This window comes from Fulmarus glacialis, unplaced genomic scaffold (assembly GCF_000690835.1).
Source record: "Fulmarus glacialis isolate BGI_N327 unplaced genomic scaffold, ASM69083v1 scaffold48627, whole genome shotgun sequence".
Classification (NCBI taxonomy): Eukaryota; Metazoa; Chordata; class Aves; order Procellariiformes; family Procellariidae; genus Fulmarus; species Fulmarus glacialis.
In genome coordinates, this window is record NW_009225995.1 from 1 (window position 1) to 12,580 (window position 12,580).

At 36.6% G+C, this 12,580-nt stretch overlaps 1 protein-coding gene across 1 annotated transcript; it reads right to left on the reverse strand.

The window, feature by feature from the left end:
- Positions 1–5,111: 5,111 nt before the first annotated feature.
- On the reverse strand, positions 5,112–11,702 carry SPEF2 (sperm flagellar 2; the record flags this gene model as incomplete). The annotated part of the gene is made up of 5 exons (XM_009582655.1): positions 5,112–5,328; positions 6,272–6,303; positions 7,862–8,002; positions 9,638–9,808; positions 11,450–11,702. Coding segments are annotated over 5 exons (814 nt in total), but the record flags the coding sequence as incomplete, so codon positions are not given.
- Between the last annotated feature and the right edge of the window lie 878 nt (positions 11,703–12,580).

A 12,580-nucleotide genomic window follows, 5' to 3' on the forward strand; every position in this document is an offset into this window, starting at 1 on the left:
TTTATGATATATATTATATATAACATATATAAGAAATATATATATTACATATTTTTATAAACTATATAAGAATTGTAGAACTATAGAAGTGAATTCTAAATATGTCTTAACTGAGATACTCATTAAAAAGACATTTGTTCAGATTAACTCAATTTTAACTTGGGTATTTCCTGTTTGGAAAGAAACTGCAGCATATTTCAAAAAATTGCTTGTACACTTCTCTAGACTGTTCTTAGTATCTGAACTAATGCTTAACCTAACCTAAAGTCTTGCCTCACTGCTTTCACAGTCCAGAACTACTTCTGAGTTCTACGCTAAAGCATCAGCTTTCAAGCCCCATTGCCAAATATCACTCCTACAGCAGAATTTTAGAGGATATTTCTGATCCCCTGGCCATTTGTTTCAGATGCAGCAAAACTGCTATGAAATGTATTCAAATTTAAGGACCTAAATTAGGAACTGACCTGAAGATTTCAAATTCATTTTCCTAAGAGCAGAGGAAGAAGTAAAGCCAGTTAGTAGTAGTACAAAAAATAAACCAAAATAAAGTATCACTTCTATTTTCTGTTAATCTGGTTTATTTTTGATCAGCTGTCTGTGACAGAGAGGGCAGAACACATTACATAAATTCACCTATAAAAGAAAAATCAAACTTTATTACATATTATCATGCTATTTATGAAAGAACTCTGCAAAGAGGTCTAGATCTCCTACACAACACAAACAGGACATCTGTAATAGATTTCTAATGCTTTAATGCTGATGTTAGGGAGAAGCCAATATTTTTCAAACAAAACTCTTTCCAATTTTAAAGTTCCTTTCTCTTTATAATTGCTGGGAATAAAGTACATTCCAATTAAGTACTGGTGACTTGAAAAGACTAAGCTGATATAAAAATCCCTCAATATTTTGCTTATTTTAGCCAAAATGTGAGCTCCCCTTTCCCAGCACTGAATCTCATGACACTGCATGATAGTTCTAATGGCAAAGATGAGGTCATCTCAGGCTTTAATCCCAGAGCACTTCACCTGCATGCAATATTGTTTCTCTACAAAGCTTATGAGAAAATGAGGATCTAATTTTGAATGTGTTTTGTTTTGTACTCTATTTGTACACTATTTGTACTGTTTGTACACTATTTTTCTGTGCACAGAATTATCATCATGCATGCAACTGAAATGGAAAACAATGCAATAGTAACAACTTTAGATGCACTTTATATTTTCATATTCATGCTATGTGTCATTTGATATAGTTCAGGTGATAAAATTTTTCAATAGCACTGCTAATGAAGAGTTAATCTGTCCATTTGCCTCTTACATTCATAAAGCCAAGGCAATAAAAGGAGACTTTGCTGCCTCAGTTTTATCCACTGCTTCTTTGGACTCTCTATTTCATTAAGATTTCAAAGAAGGGTAGAGGTTGCACAGACTTTTCTTCCTATTACAAGTAAATATCATAGAATCATAGAATGGTTTGGCTTGCAAGGGACCTTTAAAGGTCATCTAGTCCAACCACCCTGCCATAGGCAGGGACATCTTCAAATAGATCAGGTTGCTCAGAGCCCCATCCAACCTGACCTTCAATGCTTCCAGGGATGGGGCATCTGCCACCTCTCTGGGCAACCTGTGCCAGTGTTTCATCACCCTCGTAAAAAATTTCTTCCTTATATCTAGTCTAAATCTACCCTCTTCTAGTTTAAAACCATTCCCCCTTGTCCTGTTGCAACAGGCCCTGCTAAAAAGTTTGTCCCCATCTTTCTTATAAGCCCCCTTTAAGTACTGAAAGGCTGCAAAATCCTTCATTGTTTTCTTCAGTTACAACTGCTTATCCTCAACCATGCATTAGTATAGCAGTAAGTACTCCACCAGAGGAAAATGGATCTTTAAATCCTAATTCACGGGGGATTGAAGGAGCCACCTAACAGTCATCATATTCAAACCATCAACTGTATGGTGCAAATAGTTGGGCCAGTGAGAAATTAAAGCACCTCATCTAGGTGAATGCGCTTTTTATAAAGGAAATGGAAAGGTGATTCTTTAGAACACTTCAGAGCAGCCAAAAGAGACCTTTTCTTTGTTGACTGAAGGGTAGAGAACTTCGATATTCTAAGTGATCAAATATTTTGACATGCTGAGTAGGCCTAGAAAGAGCCAGCAGGAAATTTTTGAGGAAAAAGAATATATGAAAAGGCAATTAACTCAGAGCTACACAATGGACAAATTAGGATTCAGAACACCAAACTCAATTTCAAAAAGGGTGGTCATTGGATAAGGGAGTGAAGCCTTGGTAATTATCTTTCATACAAACAGGAGTGGACAAAGTACTAAAACCTAAGGCTGAAAAGTTTTGAAACTTCTGGGCATACTAGGAGACAAAATAAAAATGGTAGTACAATTTTCTGACCTAACATTTTACATCAACTTCTCCACAGAGGACTGTGAAGTGTCTGAAGAAATCATAAATACCACAAATGGGACATCTTAGTAATCATTTGAAAAATTGCTACTGAGAAAGCATAATACACACTTTTTTTCAGCTTACCTACTTGAGACAACAGTGGCATCCAGTGGCCAAATATTAATGTGTTTATGTTTCATGTTGTTCATACACAATTATTATATCACATTTTTCAATTTTTCTATTTTTTTATTTAATTTACTTACAAATGAAACAATTCTGTCCTGTTGTGTAGCCATAAAATTTATGACCAAAACTTATAGCTTAGTGTACATAAATCTATTTGGTTGACAAGCAATAATCTAGTAACAATTCTTTCCCCCTCCCATTTTCATCTTGTCAATTTATTGCTAACAGTAACTTCTTCCTGATAACTTTTTAAATTCAGAGAGATAAAATCTGAACAGCACATTTAAAAATAGCAAGTACTTAGAACAAATACTTTGTTGAAATGGTGGAGATCAAAGATTCAATTGGGATGAAGCCATGTTACTGTTAAACACTTTCAACTCCTGCCTATGAAAATCTGACTAGCATCACTCTGTGCTCCACATAGAGGAGTGTCATGTAATTGTACAGAATTTTTTCTCCCAGGCTCTAACTTGTAGTGTGCCGAAATTCAAAAATTTGAACAAGATTCTTTTAGTAGAGGTTTATACATATGGACATGAAACACACTAAAGCACTCTGAAGGGATGAAATTCATTTGACTCTAAACGATCCCGTGCCCTGTGTTCAAGTTTTATGCAGTATAGGTAAAAATCTGACCCTAAGGTCTACAAGAAAGCTACAATTTCAGTCTGCAAATCCTTTCTGGTTGGATGTCTAATGGATGAAGAATGTAAAATATACTTCGTATATTTTTTTATTTTTTAAAGAAAATATCTCAGTTTCTTTCGCACTTCTCTTAAGTCGAGCAAATTCTAATTCCAAAATCTGACAGAGTTCCTATCAGACACCTCTTCCTCTGCTAATTTAGAACCAAATTACCACTAAACAGATTCTCTGATCTGGTCAGACTAGTGTTCCAGTCAGCTGCTCACTTGTCTTTCCTTCTCACTCCTGCAGCCTGTGACTTCTATTGTTCCTATACCAAGGCTGATTTTTCTTCCTGGGAAGTTAGGAGCACTGTTGTTACTTTTGCCTTGCTTTGGAGCCTCACTGGAGCCAGTTTGATTGGCAGCACATTGCAACAATTCCTCCATGTCAAACTGACAAGGCTTGTACTACAACCACAGGTGGACCAGCTGTCTGACCTCCTCGACAGCACTGGCTGGCTTTGCTGGCTTACAGCTGTTGTATCCACCAAATGCCCCAGTGATTGCCGCTGGCCACATAGCCATGATTATCAGATGATGGCCATCAGAACCACTAATACAGGCTGCTGGGGTTGTGCTGGGGCTGCAACAGCTGGTAGCAGGTAAAGAGCAAGTTTTGGGACTACAGTGATTTCAGACAACTGGGCTGCAAAGCTTCTTCATGGCCTATCCATATCAATGAGAACATGATATAAAATCTCCTTGAATGAGAGCTCAGAGACAGGATACATAGATAGACGGACTCTTGGTCTAAGCCAATACAGGTGTTTTTCATAGAATAGAGGTCTGGTATAGACATCGAGAAGTTATCTAATTTCTAGATGCCTACCCCAACAAATTTAATTTTTTCTTAACAACTTCAAAACCATCTCCAAACATTAGATGCCAATGCTTAAATACATATATATATGTGTATACATACATATACACCTTTCCTTTTCAGAGATTCCACACATCTGAAGTGCTGTTATTATACAACAGCAGTGGAGACAGGCTCGGCTATACTGGGTTCAACACATATGAGCTAAGCTAAGGACTCACAGTGCAATACTAAGATAAAAGATAACTAGAAATCAGAGAAACCCAGTAACCTACAAGGTTCTGTTTTGATACAATCATTATGAAAGAGAAGGTCTGTGAAGTCAGTAATCTAAGAGCTGCTTTTCAAATGAGGAGTGTCTGAGGAGGAATCTGAAAAGCCTTGTGCTTTATGGGACAGGATTCAAACAGAATAACCTGCAACATCCATTTTCAGACACAACACAGACATCCTCCAGAGACACATCTTTTATTCCATAAGACATCAAAAATCAAAGCTCTGATCCGCAAAATAAGTGTTTTCCTTCTTCATACTACCCACCACAAGCATTTCAGAATTCACCCAGTCCAGATCAAAAACTTTACATGACATATTTGTAAATACAGGTTTTCAACCAAGGAATGCCATGTTTGTTGTTTTTTAATAAGTATCTTCTTCAGAACCAGTATACATTTTGATAATTTAAAGTTCAACCTTGGAGTGTGGGGGAAATAGAAGGCAGGTCTTCAACTGATTTTTAGCAATCTTAGCTCTGCTGCCTTCATTTGATCCTTTATGATCGATAAGGATGAAGTATGACATAAAGGTGGTGAGAAAGAATGGACAACCTTCCGTATTTTTCAAGGGAAGACAATGGTTGGCATAAAAAGTTATTTTCAGATAAGTGTATATACCTCCCTTTATCCCCTCCGAATTTTATTCAATCCTCCAAAAATTCTGGTTTTATATTTGTAAACAAATTTTTAGATTACTAATTGTGCATGGGTTATATACTTCAGCATATATTTTCTCACCTCTTCAGCTTCATGTGCTATTAACTGTTCCATTAGCATTTTTCGTCGTCTCTTTTCTCGTTGTTCTCTAGCAAACTTATCTTCCTCTAAACGTTTTTGAATTTTCCTTATATATTCATCATCTGAATAAATATTTAACAGCTCAGTTGCCTTCTGTGCTGTAGTTTCTAGAGTTGTTTCTTGCAGCTTCTGTGTTTGCAATGATTCTTGTATATTGCTGATTGAAAAGATTAAAAAGAAAAAGATCGCTGACTTTATAGGAATTATAGTTCTTAGAGGTGTTTTCATACAGATCCCTGTATAGTCATGTGCAAGTCTGACAAACACACAACAGCACTCTTTGTGGGCACTGTGGCTACTTCTTGATGCTTTTGTGCCCCACAACGACCACTAAGTCCAGAGGGGTCCAGCACTGACTTGAGCCAACTGTCAATTAGTTCATTTGCTAATATGAAGCCAAATTCTGCAGAAAGAGGAAAAAAGGATGGCTCACAGAATATCAAATAAAGATGGGTTACTCTTCAATATATCCATACATTCTGAGTGCAGTTTTGCAGAGTTATTAATCACAGGTTGTTTACATACAGAATTATCCACAGCAGTATGCATGAGTGCCACCTCTTCTGAGTATGGTATATATATCACTAAAAGTGACAGCATGACTATTACTTAAAATTATTCACAAATAAATCAACATACAGATAAGTATAAAGAGAAAGGTTACTTCTCTCTATTTTCTTTGAAGTGGGTTATCGTGTACGTACATCCACAACCATTCTCAACTCTCTGCAAGTCTAACTGACCTTACAGACTCAATGACTGAAATGAACAGAGAAGAAGAGATGCACTTTGTGTCCTTTGTTGCTGCATATATGGCAAAAAGGAGAGAAGCAAGCTTGAGCCATCCCTACTACAATTACAGGTAAGGTAAAAACACTGTAACAGTGCTGAAGCTGGAATATTTGCCATGCTAGTGGGACAATCACTCAAAGGACAATCACAGTTTAAACTAAACAAGCCATTACATTTTCCTCAAGTAGCTGTCTACATAGATAGTAGGCATCTGAGGTAGGGTCCTGTCTAATCTTAACAATCTAATAACCAAATATTACCTGTCAGTGACTTGGCTGTGTGCTGCAGAGGCATTTCCTGCCATAGACTTCTCAAACTTTTTAATCTCCTTGTATGTGTCCTGAAGAAATAACACAAAATTTAATGTTTCTTTTCTCTTCACAAAGCATCATAGGGAAGGTTCAATAGTCTTATTAGGGAATTATTTTTACGTCATGCTAGTATAACAGAAATGTTTACAGTGAAAATATTTTACACATCAGCTAGATAAAGAAAAAAGGCAAGACTATTTCCTTCTTCTACTTTTCCTTTCCTTTTGCCCTCCCCTTTTCCTAGCTACACCTACGTCCACCATAGCCAGAAAATCCTAAGATTTTGTAGCTGTTCATTCTGCAGGATAATTCTGATTTTAAGTAGACTCTAGCAGTTTATATAATTCCCACCATTCAGGGATTTGAAACAAGATATTCTGGCCTATGATCTGCTTTAGATTTAGTAGCTTGAATTTATCCCCGATAGTTACTCAATCAACTATGTTCCTACACTTTATATGCAAATGCATATTGTGGTTGCGCAGTTGTAAAAACTGATAATAATTGCACTCCTGATGACAATACAATCCATGAACTGTAAGATTACAATCCAAGTACTCTTCAGCACTAGATAATACAGAATTTTTTTTTATTGCTGCATTGCCATCATCTTTTGGTTTGATCTAAGACTATTGTTAATTAGCTGTTACTAATATTTTTGAGAGAGCGGACAGTTTTATAGTGTGTTACAGAAGAGTTCCTACATTCTGGTGCAAAACTTCATCATGCACAAATGAGAAGGAAACATTAATGCTTTTATTCATACTTTGAATACTGTGTTCAGTTTTGGGCCGCTCACTACAAGAAGGACATTGAGGTGCTGGAGTGTGTCCAAAGAAGGGCAACAAAGCTGGTGAAGGGTCTGGAGAACAAGTCTTATGAGGAGCGGCTGAGGGAACTGGGGCTGTTTAGCCTGGAGAAGAGGAGGCTGAGGGGAGACCTCATCGCGTTCTACAACTACCTGAAAGGAGGTTGTAGCGAGGTGGGGGTTGGACTCTTCTCCCAAGTAATTAGCGATAGGACGAGAGGAAATGGCCTCAAGTTGCACCAGGGGAGGTTTAGATTGGACATTAGGAAAAATTTCTTTACTGAAAGAGTGGTTAAACATTGGAACAGGCTGCCCAGGGAAGTGGTAGAGTCACCATCCCTGGAAGTATTTAAAAGACGTGTAGATGACGCGCTTAGGGACATGGTTTAGTGGGCATGGTGGTGTTGGGTTGATGGTTGACTCGATGATTTTAGATGTCTTTTCCAACCTTAATGATTCTATGATTCTATGACTCTATTTCACATATTCTACTCAGAAGACTAGAAGTTAAAATACTGTCAGCAATATCTATGATATTTATTCAATAAGAACTTCCTCTTACATCAAAACGAATTTTTACTAAGTAACAAACGCAGAATCATAATCATATTAATATTTAGCCCAATTTTCACTGGCTGAGTGTACTATATCATTTTAACAGTTGTATCAGCAGCTTTTGGATGGTGCAAGTACAGTATTTGTAAATGTAAATGCTCCCAGAAATCATATGTTTTGCAAGTTTATATAATTAATATTAAAAGAATACAGATGATAGTTACCTCTGCTTCTCTTTTCTTCTTTAAGAATTTTTTGGCTTCAATAGCTTTTATGGTGTGGCTTGGTGGTGGCTTTGGAATCTGTATAATGGCTGCTTGAATCCTGGCCATTATTTCATTTTGTCTCCTTCTTCCTATGCGATGCTGAATATTCAATATCTTGTGTTCAGATACTTGAGTTGAAACAAAGTACACCACATGGCCCTAATACACTACCTACATGTCTATGAAGTAAATGTAATTAAGCCATAACTACAAAAATCTTCCAGGAAGAAAACAGAAGAGCCTATCATGCCCTGGGCTTGAGCAAATGACTCTTCTTTCTTTCTTTCTTTCTCTTTTTTTTTTTAAGTGGATCACTAAAATGCCATGAAAGCAAAAAATTATTTATCTTTTTTCCACTGTTAAACCTTGTCTTAAGAATATTCTCAGCCACTGTACTCATAAATCACCATTTTTACATCAAGGAGTAGATGTTGTAAAATGCATTTTAAACTAAAGTATCATTCTACATTCTCAATAATTTGATAGCTTAGCAATATGCTATTCCATGTTCTCAATATTTGATTAAGATATATTTTTTTAAGTACAATTATCAGAAAATGCTACATCTATATATGCTACATCTGCATTAACAAATAGTGTGGTGCAATAGAAGCACAGCTGTAAAGAAAAACAGTTTATGCTCGGGGCCTAATAGACATTGAAGGGCTTGTATTAAATTCTGGCTGTGGTATGGTACCTGTTTCAGGTCAGAATTCAGCACAGAAACTGAGAATACCAGTTTCCTGGTACAGAAACTGAGAATACCATTAGGTAATATTACCACTGAATACCATTAGGTAATATTACCATAGATCAGATGATCAAGAAGTAACAAACATTTAAATTACACTAGTTAAAAGTGCACTACAGATACATGCAGTTAAAGGTGGAATTGAGTGGAAAAACGTTTTTTTACAAAGAGGCGAAGATAGTTAAAAATAAGTATGTGATTATCAAATAAGATATTAATAAATTTTATTTTAAAATTTTATTTGGAATATTTTGGATATTGCTTGTATTTTCTTTTCTAGATATACGAAGGGACATTTTTTCATTCTTGTCCATGCAGTGGCAATAGAACAGCTAAATAACCACAGCAAGACTGTCTCCCTTTAATTAGCCATATAAAATGCATCTCAAATTAGTCACCTTCATTTTCATTGTGGTTCAACACCCCTTGTATAGCTGGCTAGTTCCTTTATATAAACTACAGGCTGTACTTTGGATGAGTGTTCCCGTTTCTTAACAAATTAATTCCTCTTTTTTACTTTATCAGAACAGCTACACAGAGCTACAAGATGTTCTGAGGCCATACCCACTATAGGTCCCCTTCCCTGTGTCTTTTTCCTGCTTTTGGACAACGCTTCATCTTTTCTTCACAAATGAAGAATGTCACAAACCTCTTTTACAAGGACACCTTAAACACATACAGTTGTGAAATTTACACTTTGTCTTCAAATCTATAAATATTTTCCATCCATGACAATATGCAAATACTCTCCTTTAACATTAAGTGATTTCTAAATATTAATGTTTTTAAGAGTCTTATAACAGTATATTGGCTTTATATCTACATATTAATGATTGCCATACGTACTCCTTTTCTTTGTTTTTGTATAAACATGACTGTGTAGCACAGAATTAACAAGCATTCTCACTGGCTTTAACTAACTCATTATGTACATGAGCTTAAGAAAATACTTCTTCACAAGTCTATAAAAAGTAAGTAGTCACCTTTTCAATGTCTTGGGCTCTTTGTTCCTCTTGGAGCTTCTGAACTTTCTGTTGTTCTGCAATATATATACGAGCTGTTTTATTTTCTATTGCCTTAGATTTCATTTCAAAATGCTCCGAAATCTGCTGTAGTTGCAAGTCAGCCTGACGTGGTGTTAAAGTTTTCAAACGCTAAAATTAAACATCAAGCAATGAAGAGTCAGAAACAGAAGAAACATATTTAAATATGCTAATTTTGCAATAGTCATTTGAAACTGTATTTTCCTGTGTTAACATACACAGAATAACAGGACTAGCTCCATTGAAAAGAACATGCAGATTTGAACTTGAACAATGCCAAACTTTGTTAAGTTTGGCGAAAAGGAGGCTGAGGGGTGACCTTATTGCTCCCTACAGCTTCCTGAGGAGGGGATGGGGAGAGGGAGGTGCTGAGCTCTTCTCCCTGGTATCCAGTGACAGGAACTGTGGGAACGGTTCAGAGCTACGCCACAGGAGGTTTAGGCTGGACATTAAGAAGCATTTCTTTACTGAGAGGGTGGTCTGGAACACTGGAACAGGCTTCCTAGAGAGGTGGTCAATGCCCTGTGCCTGTCAGTGTTTAAGAGGCATCTGGACAATGTCCTTAATAACATGCTTTAACTTGTTGTCAGCCCTGAAGTGGTCAGACAGTTGGACTAGATGATCATTGTAGGTCCCTTCCAACTGGAACTATTCTATTCTGTTCAAACTGAAATACATAAAATTCAACTTAGACATAAGAAAAAAAAAATTACTGAAAGGGTGATAAACAATTTGCCCAGACAGGCTGTGAATTCTCCATTTTTGGAGATATTCAAGACCCAACTGAACAAGGTCCTGAGCAACCTGGTCTAGTTGACTTTGCTTAGAGCAGGGGGTGTGTGGATTAAATGACCTGCAGAGGCCCCTTCCAAAATTAACTATTCTACGATTCAGATGCCATTCTGAACCTATCTATTGACAGGAGCTACTCTCAATTGCTTTATGTTCTTTAAGCTATCCCTCTATAGGTGAAGGGATGTTTTGACTGTTTGGTACTATCCTTGCACTTGTTGGTAAACTTTCTGCTTATAGACTATTTTTCAGCAAGTGTGCCAGAAAAAAATGTGAAATTTCACCCAGCTGAATTTGATTCATAATATATAGCTTCTTAAAGATTGCTCATCCTGATAACAAATTATGGTCTGCACATGCTGAACATTACTGTTGAAGACAAGAAGAACGTCCTTAACAGAATCTACTACATTGATACTGACTTCCTCTTAGATACTCTCTTTCCTCTTCGTTTCTTCCTCTTCGTATTACTCAGCATACGGTTACTGCAGGCTGGAGTGTAGTATAAATATATGGAGTGACGTGCAACAGAAGGAACCAAACCACCGTGGCACATAGCTCAACACAGTTATAAATAGGTTTCCTGGAGGGGAAATTAGTCGAAGTTGATACCTAGACTGCAGTGCAGACTGCAGTCTGCACTGATCAAATGAGTAAAATGGCAGCTGCTGAACAACTATTAGCCTTTGCTGCTACATGTATTTTAAGTCTGGAGAAAGCTTAAAAACAGAGCAGGTAATACAGAATGAGCCAGAACAAAGGAATACAGGTAAACCGTGTAATCCAACTGTCTATGTATAAGACATAGCAAAGGACTGCTTCTTTTTCCGTATAAGTATTGCGGTTTGAATAGGGGATTTAAAAAGTGGGGAGGGGAAGCATGCAATGTGCTTTAGAGGTACATGTAAATATGCTACCTTTTTTCCTACATATTCATAGAAAATAGGCATAGTTAGTTACCTCTCGATACAAAACACTTCCAATAGACTTAAGCTTTGCAGTTGCTGCAGGTCTCATTGCTTCCATGGCTACTTCAGTGAGCTTTGCCTTCCTTTTTTTCTCTAAAGCAATATACAATTCATATAAAAGCTTTGTTGTAGCCCCATGCTGTCCTGTCATGATGTCTTGGGCTACATTCTCATTAAACTGTACACCAAGAAGGTGAAGCGTGGGCTCCAGGCGAGAAAAATTGTTAAGTTTTGCACTTGCAACTCTAGATGATTAAAAACAACAACAATAAGAACAAAATCAGAACATAAACTTATTTTCAATTGCAACTTGCTGCAATAAGCATGGTCGTGACATTTGTCTCATACCAAGATAGGAGGGAAAAAAAAACCACAAAGGACTTCCTTAAAGTAATGTGATACACGCTTTGGCTTAGGTTTTATACTGCAGTACATGTAACTGCATTGGTCTACTAGGCATAACTTTTGGAACAAATAGAGAACATTGAGTTATATAAATCTTGATACATGCACACAAAGTGCATCTGACAGCAAAAGCTTACCCCCAATTGCAGCTAATTTTATACCATCCACGAAAAATACAAAGAGTTAAAATGAAGTTTCTATATTAACTGTATCAATCCACTTGAGCTCTAACTAGCCAAAATATAGGAAATTATTAAAAAAGTCTAATCTACTAACATTCAGAACACTTTTCCAATAAAAAGAAGTGGACACGTGTTGGAGCAGTGTTGAAAACAAAGACTATGGTCTCAATGAGCCATTTACTTTCAAAACTGAAATAGTGGATTGCAGATTAATGTTTCTCTTGATATGTAGATTCTTCTGTGGAAGTACTCAAGGTCAATAAATATACAGGCCAAAACCCAATAACAATAAATTATCACTGTATTGCAGTTAACACATCAAACTTCATCCAACAAATCCATAACTTCAACCTGAGTCAGAACATCATTCTTTCTATACTGCTCTCTGACTTGAGTTCACAACAGTTTCTTCACATGAACCAACAAGCTTTTGAGGTCAGCCAAGCTACAGCATAATTCTACCAAAATGTCCAATGTTCTGGTGATACAGTATTCACTTTATTCCTAGATGAAACAACCCAGAAGCTCATAATTCT